Below are 19,196 nucleotides of genomic sequence, written 5' to 3'. Positions count from 1 at the left end.
TAAATAAAATAATAGTAATAACAGTTAGTCTTCACTTATATACTGTAGTTTAAAGTTAAAGATTTTAGTGTATGTTGAATCTAATTAAGTGATTTTAAATACAAATTTATTGAATTTTGAATATGACACTCATTTGATAGTCTAACGCCAACTGTTGCCGGAAAGTTGCTCATCTCCTGCCTTTTTGTGACAGTCTCACGGCATTAGAGTAGCTGGTGCTAATCCATATGAATCTGCTCAAAGGTTACGTACTATATGTGTTTTCAAGTAACGAAACAAATTGTTGCCCGAAAGTTGATTTTAATACGTTGAGGTACTTTTGGTCATCGCTGTTAACTGCCTTCAGCCACACGGCTACGGGCCCTAATGTCAGCGGCATAATGGCATTGCATACATTACCCCTCATTGCTTTATTCAAAGAGGCAATGCGGCACTTAGTTCAGTTTGGATAGTAAAATGAGATGGGATGATTTTAAATGAAAGTTGAATAAAATATTATTTTTTAATATTATTATTGTTTTAGAATTTGAAAAAATTAAATTGTTTATTATATTTTGTATGGAAATTTGAGAAAATTTTAATGATGAGATAAGATGATATGAAACACTTTTACCATCCAAACGGGACCTAGTCGCCGATGTATTGACTCTTTGATCCAGAAGTCTTTTATGTCCTTAATTTTTTGGGCTAGCTGTGAAATAATACAGTGAAAATGAGGAAATTAACACCAGGACAAGAGCCAAAAAGCTTCAAATACAGAATCATGAGCATGTTGATTTGCAATATAAATGTATCCTAATATAACCGCTGGGTACGGACCTTGCAATATGAAACCTATCCTTGTATCTGTCCCCTCGACGATCAACCTATCTTGGCAGATTTTAATATTTTATGAAGTGTAAGAATGTATCATTCATGCACTCTGATGAATGCACTCTGATGACTGATACCGTACGTGCACTCGCACAGCCACCGGCCTAGCACCGTGTCATGATCAAAGTGTGCCGCATCTCTCATGTGTAAGCCAAGCTTAATCATATATATGTACTTTGTTACAAGCCAGGTTCTCATGAGAGCTAACCATCGCTTTCGAGTATAAGATTGTAAAGGGTCGTTGCTTTTAGAATGTATAAGCATGACATCAAGTCATTCCAATAAGTAGAGTTATTGGATGTGTCGATAAATGAGCAACTGTTGATGCAGTTGAAGAGCATGGAAGTATACCATGATCCAAGTGTTGAGTTAGAATCACCATCTGATTCATTATTCTTTTTAACTCTCAAGTAAGAATCTTATCAATTCATTTCCTCTCATAGACCTTACATCAGACGTGGATTCAGAGGTCACCATCTTCTTTTCATTATATCATCAGCAACTTGCCATTCTGTAATGAGCACAAAAAGGTGGTTAATTGCAATACTTATTATTCAACATAACCCGGAACAAAATTTCGAGTATGCCTCCACAGGATGGCAGATTAATCCAATATATAGCCAACATCAAAAATCTGATGCGGCATTATGTGAAAGACATCCGCGACATACTTCTGATCTACTAAAACTAATTTTTCAAGCTGCAGCATTGCAACTTCAAAGGACTGCTGTATCAACAGTAATTCCACTTGAATCAGGTAGCAGTTCCTTCGTATAGTACTTGGATTTGCGGGACAGATTGATCATTTTTCTCCTCTTTTCTGGTATTGACTCAATTGAACATTCCAAAAAACCACGCCTCACAAACCTGTAAAACAAAAAGTGGATATAAGTTTTCCAAAAGCGAGCATTTTACCCTGTTCACCAAGCCATAAAATAACAGTAATGACAATAAACTGAATACCAAACAAACATATTTCTCAGTCGCAGGTTGGTTTTGGTTGCTATTTTTTTTTTTTTTTTTACAAGTAATAAGAAATTTATTAATGCAATTAGAGAGGCGTAGCCTAAGTACACAGGAAGTATACAAGCAGAAACACCTAAATACAAGCTATGAAACTAGGAACTAGCAAAGTCTAAAAAAGAAACATTTAAAGAACCCCCGTTCAGTACAAGAGTATTCGCCCAAAAACAAAGAGTTCAAAAGAAAAACTCTCTAATTTCTCCCAACGGGCGAGCTCTGTCATCAAAACAGCATCCAATTTTGGTTTTTGGATTCTTGTGACCGCTGAAATCTCTAACTTGTAATGGTATTCTACCACCACAATTAAGGGCTAATCAATAAAATTTGGAGCACAGCCTCTTCATAAAACTATATATATGTAGAAGAGAAATGTCTCTATAAGGCAAAATGCTCCACTGTATTTTTCAACCAGCAATCTACTTTCAGTGTTAAATATATTTTTTTGTTTTATAAGTCGTGTTATATATATATATATATATATTATTGAATCCATTGCAATCTGATACAGTAAGCATACATTTATGAAATTTATTTAAAGCAGCAGGGGGTTGCAAATTCATGCAGTAGGAGGGTGCAAACATACCAATCTGCTGTTCGTGTTGTAAGTAGGAAAAGCATCTCCAATCCAAGGGAGGATGCCTTCTTCTCAATGTAATCTGCAGTCATTTGCTCCAGTTATAAAATTGCAGACCAAAGGCCACAAGCAACAGACAGGTAATTATTTAATTAAAAAAAAAATAGGAAAAACCACCAATAGGATTTTCTGAATTCATATAATTGAACAGAAGCACTTGATGTCAACCGTTAAAGATTTTGTTTTTTTCTTGTATATGTGAATCTACTACTACATTGGTTCGGAGCACATTATATCCATGTTCATAATATAATCACCCTTCCAAAGAGTTCTCATAATGAATGATTCTGCTATGTTATTTATTACTCCTCACTCAGTTTCTGTCAGAACAAGGCGCTAGATATTGAACAGAAAAACACTAATAGTAATCTATGGGTACGCATCTCAGATGTTGCCAAACTGCAGTAATAAGGAAATTAAAATCATACCAAGTAATTTGTATCCTTGTCCTTGTCCACGGCAATCAGGAGAAACTGCAATAGCAGCAACCTCTCCACACTTCTCCTCAAAGAAAGGAAAAAGAGCAGCACAAGCAATTATCTGGCCATCTCTTTCCACAACAATGAAGGAATCCAATGCTTCAAGAAGCTACTAGCACAAAAACAAGTGAATAATGTTTCCAATTCAAATGAAACTAACACCAAACAGGGGCAGTTTTTCAGTGTTAATATTAATAACCACATCAGCAAATGCTACTCAGACCTGTTGATTAAGGGGAGGTTTGGATACAAAAAGCCCCTCATCTAATCTCATCTCATCTAATCATTACAATTTTTCCAAATTTTCATACAAAATACAATAAACAATTCAACTTTTGCAAATTTCAAAACAAAAATAATATTCTAACAATATATATATATTTTTATGCCGGGGAACCTCTCCAAGGCAGGGCCCTTCGGACCCACCCTTGCAGAGTAAACCCCGGTCCCATGCACCGCACCCTCGGATGTTTCCCTACACGGAACTGGTTAAATCGTTGGCTTTTCACCAGGAGGTGTGGCCCCAAATGATTGTTTGTAGCCATGAGGCGTTAAACCTTGAACCTTGAAGGAAGTGATACCCAAAGACTAAGGTCTTCACCACTTGGGCCAAACCCCCTTGGGGTTTTCTAACAATATTTTATTCAACTTTCAAATTTCGTCTCATCTCATCTCAACTCACTATCGAAACCTCTCCTTAACTATGAAAGAGCAAGGGCACAAACCTCTTGATCAGTTCGGAGAACAAGTATGCCAGATTCTTCCAAAGGTTGCATGATTTGTCTTATGCTAGAGAAATCTTCGGCCCTAGCCATCCGGGTTCCTTCATAGAGGTCACTACAGGATTTAATGCACAAGTTAGTGAATGGGATGAAGAACAGCATAATGAAGTATAAATCAGCAATATGATTGCATCCATTTTTTTTATAGGTAATATGATTGCATCATTCTAACTAAAAAAGACAGTTGCAGATACTTAAAAGGCAGATTCCAAATCATCTGGAGCATAATTTCTGAAGAAGGGATCATTCCAAGGTAGTAGTGCAACTTTTGTGGCATATAAATCACAATTTTCTCATTTCCTAAATTTGTTTTACTCATTGGAAATAAGAATCATGCAGGTGATACTAAAAATGGTTAATGCTTGAATGTTTATTGATCCTCATAATTAGGCAAAGAACAAGTACACAAGTAGTATACAAGAGAGAAATACCTAATTACAGCCTATGAGAAAGAAAAAGAAGCATAAAGCCATTAAAAAGTCTCAAGTACTAAACAAATCATACAAGGATAATTTATCAACAAGTCACCGAAAGTGACCAACATGTAAGTTACAAGGTAAGCACTGACCACAAAGTCAACTCAATCAAATAAATACTGATCCAAGGACAGTCCCACAAGCATTATGACAACGAGTTTAGCTACTCATCATCCCCACACACCACACTAGGGGAGTGCAAAATTCCGAGAATTCCGACTCCGTCCGACCTCCGCTCCGACACCGACTCCGACGGAGTCGGAGTTGTCGGAATTCGGAGTCGGAATTCGGAGTAGCTCTTAATAGTCATTCGGAGTCGGAGTCGGAGTCGGAGCTCCTGTAGCTCCGACTCCGACTCCGAATTTTTTTTTAAACCCAGCTGTAAAACAACGTCGTTTTACAGCTGGGTTTAAAAAAAAATTATTGAACGACACCGTTCCACTTAATATGGAACGGCGTCGTTTCATATATCTTCCTAAGGAAGACTTCCTTCATACGTTCCCCCCCCCTTCTTCTTCAGTTCTTCTTCTTCCTTCTTCAGTCCTTCTTCTTCCTTCTCCCTTCTCTCTCGCGTCTCCCGTCCCAGTGACTGAACCATCCTTTCTCTCTCGCGTCTTCCGTCCCAGTGCCAGCGTGCCGCCGTTCGTCGTTGCTCCTCCGTGCCGCCGTTCCTCGTTGCTCCTCTGTTCAGCTTCCACCTACGGTGAGCCCTAAATTTATGAGCCCTAAATTTAATTCAAGCACGTCTCTTATGAATTGGAGCCAGCAGCTGTTATTCTTGTGAATTAGTTGTATTGAATATTCAATATAGTCCCAAAACGGCGCTCAAAACCCTGAATTTTACATTGTATTGCAGACTTGCGCTCGAGCAAGGTGTCGAGCGCACGTTGTATTGAATATTGGCTCGAGCGAAAGACGAGCGAACCTCTCTTGATGGATTCTGCTCGAGCGCCACGTCGAGCACACGTCGAGCGAACATTTTTGGATGGGTTCTGCTCGAGCGTCACGTCGAGCGCACGTCGAGCGAATCTCTCTGGATGGGTTTTGCTCGAGCGCACGTCGAGCGAACCTCTCTAGATGGGTTCCACTGAGTCGAGCGCACGTCAACCGAACCTCGATGTAATAATACATCGATACAATAATATATTATGATACAATAACACATGTCCTATTGTATAATACAATAGCCTAGTTTATTTTTAAACTAATTTTTTGCTTCTAATTTAATTTTTTCAGCTTCATTGATTGTGATATGGATCCTAGACATAGTGGAGATGATCGTCCACAAGGGGATGTGGCGGATGCCAATGCTACAACTCCTACACCGGTGGGTACTTCCACCCCTAGAGCCACATCTAGGGCAGCTACATCTAGAGCAGCTACATCTTGTGCGAGTAGTCGACTCCCACTCCCAGTTGATATAAAGGATGAAGATATGTTCAACGAAGAGGAGGAGATGCCCATTGAGCAAGATCAACCACCATGACCTTCTAAAAAGAGGTCGTCGACATGAGAGCATTTCACCAAAATTCCTGGTGAAATTGCGAACCCAGTAGCAAGATGCCATTACTGTGGATCACTTTGTGGATGCCATTCGAAGAAGCAAGGTACCAGTGTGTTAATAGCACATCTAAATGGTTGTCAACGATATAAGATAGCGAAGGGATTGCAAGCCACTGATCAGACCAACCTCAGTTACCAAACTTCTACAGCCACTGATGGTACACAGACTAAGAAATTGGTCATCCCTCAATACAGTGAGAAGATGTTGAGGGACATGCTTGCAGAGATGATAATTACTGATGAGATGCCATTTACCACAGTCGAGAAAAGAGGCTTTCGAAAGTTTCTAAATTTTGTTGAGCCACGATTTCCCATTCCATCACGGTATACAGTGATGCGAGATTGTATGAAGAGGCATGCGAAGGACAAGGAGGAGATGAGGAAGATGTTTATTACCACTGGCCAGAGAGTGTCTTTTACGACTGACACATGGACTTCCAAATAGAACGTCTGCTACATGTGTATCACAGCACACTACATTGACAGTGAGTGGATTTTGCATAAAAAAATTATTGGTTTTAAAGAAATTGTGGATCATAAAGGTGCATCCATTGGGGCGAAGATGGATAATTGTTTGAAGGACTGGGGAATTCGAAAAGTGTTGTGTATTACAGTTGACAATGCCAGTGCGAATGAAACAACAATTGATTGGTTTAAGCGGAACACGACGGCGAGAGATGATGTCATTCGGGCCCACGAGTTTATTCACGTTCGATGCTGTGCTCATATCATTAACCTCATAGTTGTTGAGGGATTAAAAGAGGTTCATGATTCCATAACCCGAGTCCGCAACATTGTACGATATGTGAGGAGTTCCCCTCAAAGGCTTGCCAAGTTTAAGGCAATAGCAGAAGATCTGAAAATTGAATGTTCTAGTATGCTGTGCTTGGACGTTCCGACTCGATGGAATTCTACATACATGATGCTGGATGTGGCACAGAAGTACCAAAAAGCATTCGAGCGGATGGAGGTCGAGGATGGGGGCCTGAGGTATGCTTTGTTGGAGCCAACAGGACAGGGGCTCGGTACGCCAGACGCACATGATTGGACCAGTGTGAGTTATTTTGTTGAATTTTTAAGAACTTTTTATGAGATAACCATGCGGCTATCTGGATCCAAATATACGACTGCGAACTCATTTTTCAGCGAGCTCTCGGAGCTTCACTTCCAGTTGAAAAATAGTTGTACTGACTCTGCTGGATTGTTATCTGCTATGGCTACGAGGATGAAGATCAAATATGATAAATATTGAGGGAATATTGAGAAGATAAATAGATTGCTATTTGTGGCTGTGATCCTTGACCCCCGAGTTAAGTTGGCCGTTCTAGAATTTTGGGTAAATTCCGTCCTCAGGGCAGTGAAGGCTGCAGAGTTTATTAAATTGCTAAAAAGTGATGTTGATGACTTATATCATCACTACAGCACTAGTGCTCAGCCTTCATCCGCATTTGGTAGCTCCTCACATTCGAGACCGACAGGATTGACAGTTTCCTCAGGTGATACTGACCCATCTGTAGGGGTTAGAGGCAATCGTATTATACAGCAGTATCATCAACTTATGTCAACAAGAAATATTATGCATTGTATATCTGAGGTTGAACGATATTTTATAGAAGCTATCGAGGCACCTAGTGATGTATTTCAGTTATTAACTTGGTGGAAAGTTAATTCCACATAGTATCCAGTCCTTTCCGGTGTGGCCCAAGATGTGCTAGCCATTCCTGTCACTACGGTTGCCTCAGAGTCGGCATTTAGCACTGGAGGTCGCGTGTTGGATGCTTATCGGAGTTCATTGTCACTGTCAACCGTGGAGGCCCTCGTTTGCACACAGAATTGGATAAGTGAAACGCCTATTGGACTAGATACCGTTGGCGTTGATGCCGAGAGCTATAGGCTTGAATCGGGTAAGTTTATATGCTTTTAAATGATGATTTAATTATTTTTAATGTTTCTAACTTCTACTTTTTATGATTTTATAGATCTAATTGTGAACCCTAACATAATTACCGATGATTGAGAGTCTGGAACGGACGCTACTTGAGAGTTGGGATGGAGTTGAGAGAACCTCCTTTCTTGGTAAGAATCAAATTATTCTTTTACCGTATTCAATTTTTTATTATCAATTTTTTTTCATCTATTGATTGCTACTTTCTATCTTCATTTCAGGCATGACCAATGGAACAAAAAGTATTTGAATGAAATCCGTGTTTAATTTTTATGTAGTTATATTTCAAGATTGAGTCATATTGTTATTACGTTATAAATGAGACTGTTATAACTTATGGCTACATCATACATGTTATTTACTTTTTAAACTATTTATATAGTTATATTTATGTAGTTATATCCCGAGCAAAGACGTGAGGTAAGTACTCTTTATTCTATAATTTCTATTAGTACTTATCCATCCTCTCTCAAACGTTTAGAATTTATTATCCAACTGAAATTAATCGAATTATAGAAATTCGTACCATCATTCTTTTTTATAAAATTTTAAATTTATGTAATTTTCAACTCATGAGTCATGAGCACTTTTAATGCTAAATTTCAAGAGGACATAAAACAAATTAAAGATATAATCAAAATTCAGTAACAAAATCAGAACGAATATTTAAATTATTGAAAACTCTTGAATAAACCAAATATTTGTAGATCGTTCACTTTTAAAAAAAATATATATGTTGCTCACTATCTGAAACGAAATTGAACAATAAAATTTAAATAATAATAAAAAAAAGAACAAAATTTCCGAAATTGAGTTTGGAAATTTTGTTCGGAGTCGGAGCTCCGACCTCTGTTCGGAACTCCCTCCGAACTTCAGTCGGAGTTCTGATAGGAGGTCGGAGCTCCGACCTCCGTTCGGAGCTCCGATCGGAGTTCGGAGCTCCGATCGGAGTTCAGAGCTCCGACCTCCGATCGGAATCCGACTTCGACTACGTTCGGAGTCAGAGTCGGAGGGAAAATTCGGCTCCGACTTTTGTCGGAGTCGGAGGTCGGAAATGACAACTCCGACTCCGTCGGAGTCGGAGCCCACCCCTACACCACACCACATTTATTTTTATTTTCATTTTTTAATTTTTTTGGGTTTTATTATTCTTAAACTAATTGACTTCTTCTACTCATCATCCATACACCACACATTTGGTAAGTGAAAAAAAATAAATAAATAAATAAAGTGTTGTGTGTGGGTATGATAAGTAGAATTTTTCTTATGACAACTTATCACTTCAAATAACTTTCTTTGAACTCTAACCACTAGTTCTAATTTTAAGAGTCTTTCACTCACAGTAACGAGTTATTATGGGCAAATCATTGAAATGATGTCATAGATTAGAGAAAGCAAGCCCAGTTGAGTAAGAGAGAGAGAAAATGACCTAATTAGCAAATGTAGGTTAGACAGGTTTCCTGATTGGACATTTAGGTGCCAACTGGTCACCAAAAACATTGGAAAAGAAGAGATGCAGTAGGTTTGCAAGGAATGAAATCCACAAGGGCTTCAGGTGAAGGAAGGTCATAAGCCTAAAGATTACTCAAAAAGGATGTGGAACTAGTAATTCTCATAAAACAACATAACAAAGTCAAAATGACAATAACGTGCCATATGGTGACTTTTGAGAATGCCATTCAAAAGTCCACTTGGATGCAAAGTAACCTATTCACAAAATATTGGAATGATTGAAGAACCTGGTAATATATATGTATATACAGTTATAATGCCTATCATTAAGGAGCACAACATTTCTTGCAGATCATTGCCACATAACAAATCCACATGGGACATTAAGTCGAAGTAGAAAATTTTAAGTTTTTCAGGAGATGATACCATACCTAGCCACCATGGTTCCCATTCCATCTCTTGTAAACAATTCCAATGATAAAACCCCATCTATAGTGCCATCTAATAAATGAACTCTTTTAACACCTGCCTGACAATAAAGCAGAAATCATGTTAGCGGGTGCCTGACGCCAACATGTAAAGCAGTTGAAACTTCAAAGTATTGAGACAAATATCACGTGAAGAGGCCTTCTAGGAGTAGGGAATTTGATGAACTATTTTTCACAAAAATTAGATTCCATGCAATGCGCATGAAGGTTAACATGTTATAAATGCAACATTCTGGTCTGAAACAAATACCAATAATTATAATAGCCGTTAGTACAGAAATAGATGCAACAGGAAAGCACAGAAAAATTACCTACTCCTTTTCTTCTTGGTAAGTGATATACCACCCAATCATAATTGAGAAAGGGTTCCATATTCTGCTTTTGACTGGCCATTTCCAGGTTCTATTTGTGAATTTTGTAATTATTTTACTAATAAAAATTGTAATTTTTTCCTGAATTTACCATATTAATTTGGTCTTTCAATCTTGCATCTATTTAATTCCTGGTAAACCATCAATAGACTCACATTAGTTATCAAAATGCTTCTATCCTGCTCCCCTCCCCCCTTCCCAAAATGATCATGATAGAAACAAATATTTTTTGGAACTTTCTAAATAAAACTTGACCATAGAGACATTTCAGAATTAATAGATAGTATCCATGACCAGTAGTGTATGGAAACTCAACCGCAAATCAACAAAGATTTTTTTTTTTTTTTATTATTGGCACCAAGTGTCCAGGAACAGCGTCCCGACTAATCCCGGGGGTGCACAAGCTCTCGGCAATGAGTTTTCCGCAAGTACACCTTAGGTAATTTAAAGGAAAAATCTCCCAGTCTGATGGCCCCTAGAGATTGTTTGCACCCAAGAGGATTGGAACCTTAGACCTGGAGGGAGCATACCCCCAAGCTCAAGGCCTTTACCACTTGAGCCAACCCCTAGGGGTTAAGTCAACAAAGAAGTTGAATCAATTTAACGTTAAACACAACTATCTGATGTGAGATTTTCTAACAAATCCCAGTTTTTTTTTTTTTGAAAAAAAAAGATGATATATAAGGACATCACTCTTGAGGAAGCATCCATCACAGCAGATATATATATTTTTCGTATAGATAAGCCACTAGTGATGTTGATGCAAAGAAAATGGATCTATCGTGGACTTACCCTGCAAACAAAAGCTGCAGCTGCCAATTCTGAAAGGTAACCATTTAATCGGCCTCGCCCATCGTGACCTCCGATGGAAAAACTCTGTTCGCCAGTCCAAAGTCCATTCCCATTGTCAAATCCAACACCATTCTGAAAGGTTACGTTACGCCTTTTACCAGAAACCTTTGCATTCTGGTGACAATGGACAGCCCCATTAGAATCATTATGACCGGAATTGAGATCCTCTTTGCCAACATCTTTCACACAGTTGGAAGCCATCTCATTTTGTTTCGCCCGTTTATCAATCAGCATTTCTGCTTCTTGAATAGTCAAGAAGCGAATAAGACGCTTGTTCTCATCAAGAATTTGACCATCTATGATGCAAATAAGCTTGTCTGCTCCAATGGCTAATGCGCAAGCTGTTGCAACTTCATATGTGCTGCAATTTTTAAAGCAAGCATTGGTAATCACTGAACAGGCTTTAAGCCTTTTTCAGGCAAATTTTAACTGCTTTGTGTGTGTGTGTGTGTGTGCGCGCGCGCACGCGCGCGTGTGTAGGGGGTTTGCAATTGACTCAATTTTAAATGATTCTGTTAAAGAGCCTCATATAGAATATACTTTATATGGCTAGATTCTAACAACCAAAAGAAACAAAGATTCATGTTTACCGAGACCAGGCCCCTACTATTACATTTAAGTATCAAATGAAACAAAGATTCAAATGCTAGAATCAGTTTGAACAGTTCTGGTTAGGATTTCATCACAGAACAATTCTGGTTTTACTAATTATCTTGAATTTTTGACTTTTTGTTTTCCTTCTTCTCTTTGGTCAAGTGTTCTCTTGTATACTCTGTGTACTTGGGATGCGCCCTTAGGTTCTTTAATTTTTTTTTTTTTTTTTTTTTTTTTTGATAAGTAATAATTTTATTCAAAGAAATAGGCATAAGCCCAAGTACACAGGACGTATACAAAGGGAACACCTACTACTTCCAAAAACAAAAAGAAACTAACACCAAAAAAACTAAAACAGAAGCCGGAAATTATCCACCATTACAAAAGCTTTAGCCCAAGAACTCAATGTACTCAAGAAAAAACCCTAAGATCTCCCAAAGAGCGTTCTTTATCTTCGAAGCATCTCTCATTTCTCTCAAGCCAAATGCACCACATAAGACAATGAGGAATCATCTTCCAAACCCTCGCCGCCTTCTTGCAGCCCTCCAAGTCTTATCAAATGGTAAAAGCCTTGGTCTTAGTGGCATGATCCCTCCAAGTCTAAGGTTCGATTATTCTTGCATGCAAACAATGTCTAGGGGCCATCGGACTAGGGGAACTTCCCCTTGAATTACCCAAGGTGCACTTGTGGGAAACTCTTTGCCGAGGGGCCGTGCACCCCCGGGGTTAGTTGGAACTCTGTTCTCGGACACTCAGTGCCAATCAAAAGAAGAAGAAAATAATACGTATTCAGCTAATAATTGTGACAGCCAAAGATAACTACCAAATGCTATACATCATACTTGCAATTTAAAACTTCTCCAGCACTGGAATGGCCCAGGTTGCTTAATAGAACAATACAACCAGCATCAAGCCTTTCACGCATACGTGACACATCGACTTTCTTAACTTCGCCTGTTGCCCCATAATCAACACCCTTGACAACTCCTTTTCTCTGCAAATGAATATAGCAAGCCTCAAACAAACAGAAATAGAGTAATAATGACAGGAAACCCACAACCCAAATAAAGAAGCTCAGGCGGCCACATATTCCTTAACAAAAATGGTAATTGTAGATGATTCTCTGAAGAGGTTAAATAAAAAGTAAACTTTCTTACTTTAGCCCCAAGAAAGTTACCACTGTCAACGCTGACACCAACTTCATGCCAACGACTGCCATCACCATGGCGACGAACATTGTATATAGAGGGGCCAGGAGAAAGTTTTGCCTCTAGCATCATACGAACACCCCCTGCGGCCTCAATTGCTGCTGTCAAAGCTTCAGAGTCAGTGATCCTGTGTTCCCCAACAAACCTAGGACTGCTTCCTGCAAGGAGGAGTATACACCAGGTGAGCCACCATCTAACATTTCGTGTAACTGGGAACAAAACATCAGAAGCAGGTAATATATACCTTATTATAATAAATAAGCATTAACAGAAGATCTTTAAACTGAAAGAAAGAAGGATATCGTTCTTTTTTCTTAGCGACAGAATGGAATCATTCTATTGGAATACTGTGACTTTAGAGGCTCAAAATTGAACATATACACCAAGAGGCATGAAGGTTTAAAAGCAACAAGGTCTTCACTGACCTCTCTGCTTCAAAAGCATGTTAATCTTCACAGTGGTCTCTGGAACAATCACAAATTTTATCCCCAGATGATGAAGACAGGCAATATCCTGCATAAGGATATATTTATGCTATAAAAGTGTGAACATAGTTAAGATATATTTATACCGCCCACCATGCTAGTGAACATAACTCGAATTAGAGATATTCTCTCACGCAAACACCCTCCGTCTCTGTTTAGTTTTACAACCTAATCACATAGAGACTGATTCGTCCCATAAAACTCAAATGCAGTATTCATTTTGTACTGGAAATCCTCAAAAGACCCTAAAACCCAATTCCTTTACGTCTTGTTTTGATGCATTTTTCTCACTAACCAAACACATACTAAAATATTTTGATAAAAAAAAAAAAAAAGTTATTTTGAGAAAACAGAGGACATGCCTTGAGAATAGAATCCAAGAAAGGACTGGTGAGAATTTGACCAGAAATTAACACAACGAACGTACAGCCCTTTTGGGCACAGAGGTACGAACACGCCTCGCGAAACCACCGTACCCTCTGCTGGTCCTCCACTGAAATATTGCTCTCTTCAATATTCCCAACCTCACTCCCCGGGTAGCTACACGGTGGCAAAATTCTTCCTTTATTTCCCTTCACAACCATTGACAGCGGCCACGGAAGTTTGGTTCTTGCTGTCCTGAATTGGCAAGAGTGGCGAGGCCAGAAAAGCCTGCCTTTTCGGATGGGAAAATCCCCTCGGAGGTTTTGGATAGGACCGTAGTGTGAGCTAGAAATCGAAGCTGCCATGGGGAGGGGAGAGAGATTCAGAAACGATAGTGGGGAGGGGAGAGAGATTCAGAATCGATAGTCAAAAGCAAGAGCTGAGGGTAGGTACGGGAGTGGGTGACAATGGTGACGTTAGGACCAAAGACTTGGAGAGAGTCACAACCGCCACAACTGGGTTTGAGCCTTGAGGACTTTGACGTTGTGTAAAGAGATCAGCCGTCTTAAGCACCTGTTTAATATTGTACCGTACCAAATATGCCGCACCGGCCATTGGTTTGATACAGGTAGTACATATATTTCGCAATCGACCTATATTTTGACTTGTTGACTTGTATTTCAGTCTGTATTAACAGATATTTTGACTTTTAATTTTTTTTTATTTTTTTAAATTATAAACTTATTTTTCTATCTCCATCCAGACTAAATTATTTATAATTTATATATATATATTTATATATAAAAATTTATTTATATATCGACTATTCTAAAACAGTATCCATATCAAAATATTTCGTTCTAATATCTTGACCGATACGACGTTCCGTACAATATTCAAAATATTAATCTTAAGGACATCTCTTCTCTAGTTAAAGGAGTACTAGCATTGGAGTATGTAAATATAAATATAAAATGATTTTGTATTTGATTATTTTATTTAAAACTTATTCTCATATTAGATTATCTATCTATTATTCAAAATAATAATAAAATATTATAGATTTAATAATATTTTTTCAAATTTTTTTGTTTTATTAATTTTTTTTTTCTAAATTAAGAGCTACATGGAAATATTAATATTATACAATATGAGATTTGAATAAAGATGTGGATGGGTCCTAAAATGCAACAAATACATTCTAAATATTTAATACAATACCATTGAAAAAAACACGTCTATTACATTTTCACCTCAAAAAAATATCATTGAGAAAAAATACAAGTCGTCACTAATGCTCAACATATTTCAGCCCATCATAAAAATATGCACACCTTCAAAAGTCAGTCCATCACTAATGTTACTGTCTATCACAAAAAATAAAGACAATATCTGATCATAAAGTTGCTATCCAGCCATATGTATTTCCATCACATATGCCTGGACACCACTAAAATCAGACAAAGTATACGTTAAGCATATACTACTGTTAATTACAATGTCGAAATAAGCTAGACAAATACTTACACACATCCAAAAAGTGTGGATGAGTCCTCGGATGGTGATGTGATTGCTGACTTATTCATTAAAATTTCGAAAATTTCATCATGAAAATGTTGGAAAAAAATTAGATGCTTTGCTTTCATCCCATCAAGATCTAATTTCATTATTTTAGTTTCGAACTTCTTCTTCTCAAGTACAAGATATTCATCTCTATCCCGCTCTGCATTGCTGTAAAATTCTCTTATCCACCATGAATGTATTTCTGTCAGTACTCATGCAAGCTAAGGCATGATTAAATTCAGCATCTACATTATCTCTAAACTTCCTCTTTCTTTCTTTTTCTTTCTCAGTCTTCTTGCTTGGAGATCTTTCAAGGATGATCTCCATGTTGTCCATGTTGTCATCCAAAATATCATCTTTGTCTGGAGTTAAGCTAGCATTGGCCGGACGTCTTCCGGGTTGTTTTCTCCTCATTGACAATATTGTTTTCTCCTCAGTTTCTTTGTACATTATTTTTACCTTCTCAATCTTAAATGAACAAAGTGGTAAAGTTAGTATGTAAATAAGCCCAAACATATAAAAAAAACTAAAGGAAAAACAAAATTAATAAATTATCGACCTCTGTGGTACCACTTGGATGCAAAGACTACTTGTGTTATAGCGACACAAAATTTGTTTGTGCATTTTTAGATCGATTGTTATCGATTGATCAATGATGCAATCAAACATTTATGAGTGTTTGGTTTTTTATACTCATGATAGTATGCATAGATTTTTTCTCACATTTGTGTGGATTTTTTGTCAATCCCCCGAATAGCATCAAGGCTAACGTTTAAAGCTGAAACAAAGATAGTATCCTCCTCTGTGGTGAAAGATATACCTCGTTGAGATTTTTTAGTGTGTGGCCTTTGTTCACCTTCAACTTGTGATGGTTAGACCACCACATTATCATGTATATTATTGAATGCGATGCTGCCTTCCCCTTGTCCACCATTTGCAAGAGAGTAGTGAAAAAGAGATTCGCATCAAATGAAGGTTCCATCCTTGAATAATTTAAAGTTCATTATAAAACTTGAATATAAATTTTAAACAACACCAAGATAATTAAGATTTTGAAGTAGAAATTTAAACAACACCAAAATAGTGATGAGGACATACTACAGCTTTAAGAAATACTGATTAGAGTTGATCGCCCATTGTGTTGTTAAGTAGGATGGCATTTGTTTTGTCAAAAGATAACTATGAGCATAAAACAAATGAAGGAGCTGAGACATGGAAATTAATAAACCAAGATGGTTACGGAAATCAGTTTTTCTTCCATATTGCTCTATCTTTTACCTAACTTTAATGGTCTTACAAACCTAACTTGTTCTAAGAAAAAGTAATTGTACTACTACATCCCACAAAAGCTCTAATCAACCCTCAAGATTTCCTTAACAGCTTTTTCCCTTACTCTTTTTTTTAGCAACACTTAATAAGCTCAACCCAGTTACTTATATTTTGTCACAAAATAACCCACCCAACTATATTTAAACCCAAACATTCTAGCACTTCATCAAACACTTATTTCCTATAATATAACTATTAGTTTAGGAACAATGCATGACCTATCAAGAACCAAAATAATAAATCTTTTATAATTTTTACCTTGTCTCTTTTTCTTCAGTGGTTGGTGGGGTGTGCAAAGCCAAAACTTAAAATCCTCCCAAGATCCCACCACAACGTCTTCCTAAATACTAACGCTATAATACAAAATCAGAGTACCACTACAACTAATTATCCTACATCGTAGCATTCTTTTACCCTTTAACAATGGAATACCTCAACAACAACACGCACAAGTTCGGATTATTCAAGAGACTGAAATTGAAAATACCATAGAAACTAAACGTTTACAACAAACATGAACAGACTAAAAAGAAAATCAAATTTGTTTTCATTCAGTTATGATCAGGTCTTCCCCAGATATCAATATCAGCATGAAACAGAATAATGAGTAAAATAGTTTAAAACCCATATAACATTGAAATTTGTACCACATATATCTATTGCAATGAAAGCTCATCCACTATGTACCCCATATTTACTAAGGACGACAATAGAAACCCTAGAAACCCCCGATAGACCTCTCCTTCAAAAGACCATGCCCACGAGGTCGGGATATGTTGTCGCAGGTGCACTATCGAAACCCATGTCGAGTTCTCTTCAAGTTCGCCCCTCCATTTCACTAAGAGTTCGATCAATGGCTAATTCTTAGACTTAACCATTATTTGTTGCAAGATTTGTTCTGGTTCGTGACGTAGGGCTCCGTGAGGGTCAGTGGGAGTCAACCATGGAGTGGTAACCACCAACGGTCCCAAGTGTTTCTTGAGACACGACACATGGAACATAGGGTGTAACGAAGAGTATACTATCAACTGCAACTTGTAGGCTGCTTCCCCGACTCACTGCAACACCTTGAAAGGACCAAAAAATTGTGGAACAAGCTTAGAGTTTGGGTGTCATTCAACACTATGTTGCTTGTATTTTTGGAGCCTATGGTATACCATGTCGCCTATTTCAAATTCTCGCATGGTGTGTTTTTTATCATATTATTGCTTTCATTGATGCTTGGGCTACAATTAGATTCCTCTTTAGGATAGTTAGGATTTCATCCTCAGTTAGATTCCCCTTTAAGATTTCATCCTTAGTGTTGAGCTGAGAATCCACCCCAGCATTCTGAGTAGTGCATGCAACGTAATGTAGGAGAGTAGGTGGAAGAAAGCCATAAAGAGCTTCGAAGGGGGTTAGCTTGGTGGAGGAGTAGAGGTTGGTGTTGTACCACCACTCTCCCCACACACCAATCTCCACTCTCCCCACGGCAACCAGTTTACCAATACCTTAATGTGATGGCTTGCAAAACACCTAAGGTATTGTTGGATACCTCGATTAACCACATTTTCCTGCCCATCAAACTGAGGATGATAGGCAGAGTTGTATGCCAATTTAGCCCCATTTAGTCTTAAAAAATCTTTCCAAAAAGAGCTTGTAAAAATAACATCCTTGTCTGAAACTATGGTGGAGGGCATGCCTTGTAACTTGAAAACTTGTGAGATGAACAAGTTGATTGTTGTAGCTGCTGTGTAAGGATGAGAGAAAGGGGTGAAGTGTGCATACTTTGTAAGTTGATCTATCACCACCAATATCACTGTAAAACCCTTAGAGGATGGTAAGGACTCTATGAAGTCCATTGAGATATCTATACAGCTCGTTGTGGGGATAGTGAAGGGCTGAAGTAGGCCAACAGGGTGTAAAGTCTTAGACTTGCACTTCTGGCAGGTGAGACACTCCTTAATATAGATCTTTACGTCATTTTTTATTCCTGACCATTAAAAATCAGTCTCAGCCTTGTGAAGGGACTTGTGATGGCCAACATGCCCCCCATATGGGTTGTCATGCACATATTGTAAAACTTGTGTTTTGAATGATGAGTGTTTTGAACACTGCCCTTGTTGTAATTTTTGACATAACTCTGTAAGCTCCAAATTAATCTTATAAGAAGTTCTCAAGTTATGTAGCCACATAAGGTCCAAAATAGGAATTCCAGCTAAAGAAACTTCCCATTCTGCCTCGAGTTGTCTAGATAGAGCATCTGCTACCCTATTTTTCATTCCCTTCTTATATTCAATACTAAAGTCATATCCCCAACAATTTACTGATCAATTTTTGTTGTGATGAAGTTCTAATTTTCTGCTCCAGTAGGAATTTTAAGCTCTGGTGATCTGTCCCCGCAACAAAGACCCTACCCAAAATATATGGCCTCCATTTTTTTTACTGCATAAACTAGGGCCAACAACTCATTTTCATAGGTTGATAGGTCTAGGGCCTTCCCTTTAAGGGCATGGCTAAGATAAGCCCATGGTTTATCCTTTTGCATCAAAACAACTCCTATGTCTACCCCTGATACATCACACTGTATGAGAGAAGGGCTTGAAAAAATCTAGCAAAGCTAGTACACGAGATACAATCATCACTTTTTTAATTTTTCAAATGCTTTAGAGACCATGGTGACCCATAAGAAAGAATTTTTCTTCAGTAAGGCAGTGGGCAAGGTAGCTATAAATCC

At 38.0% G+C, this 19,196-nt stretch overlaps 1 protein-coding gene across 1 annotated transcript; it reads right to left on the bottom strand.

Moving 5' to 3' along the window:
• Positions 1 to 1,390: 1,390 nt before the first annotated feature.
• On the bottom strand, positions 1,391 to 14,143 carry LOC121235731 (probable amino-acid acetyltransferase NAGS1, chloroplastic). Its single transcript, XM_041132116.1, has 10 exons — positions 13,588 to 14,143; positions 13,166 to 13,253; positions 12,690 to 12,898; positions 12,375 to 12,526; positions 10,879 to 11,299; positions 9,659 to 9,756; positions 3,735 to 3,846; positions 2,959 to 3,118; positions 2,480 to 2,552; positions 1,391 to 1,740 (listed from the first exon to the last, which is right to left on the bottom strand). Exons 1-10 carry the CDS (start codon positions 13,951 to 13,953, stop codon positions 1,590 to 1,592), a joined length of 1,830 nt encoding a protein of 609 aa, XP_040988050.1. The 5' UTR covers positions 13,954 to 14,143; the 3' UTR covers positions 1,391 to 1,589.
• Positions 14,144 to 19,196: the final 5,053 nt, after the last annotated feature.

This window comes from Juglans microcarpa x Juglans regia, chromosome 1D (genome assembly GCF_004785595.1).
Source record: "Juglans microcarpa x Juglans regia isolate MS1-56 chromosome 1D, Jm3101_v1.0, whole genome shotgun sequence".
NCBI lineage: Eukaryota > Viridiplantae > Streptophyta > Magnoliopsida > Fagales > Juglandaceae > Juglans > Juglans microcarpa x Juglans regia.
This window is presented reverse-complemented; position numbering and strand designations above follow the sequence as displayed.

Coding starts and splice junctions, on each gene's coding strand:
- LOC121235731 (XM_041132116.1), bottom strand. CDS start 13,953: ATGGCAGCTTCGATTTCTAGCTCACACTACGGTCCTATCCAAAACCTC. Junction 11,300..12,374: donor GGAGAAGTTTTAAATTGCAA/GTATGATGTATA, acceptor TAAAAATTGCAG/CACATATGAAGTTGCAACAG. Junction 3,119..3,734: donor TTCTCCGAACTGATCAAGAG/GTTTGTGCCCTT, acceptor TTGTGCTAGTAG/CTTCTTGAAGCATTGGATTC.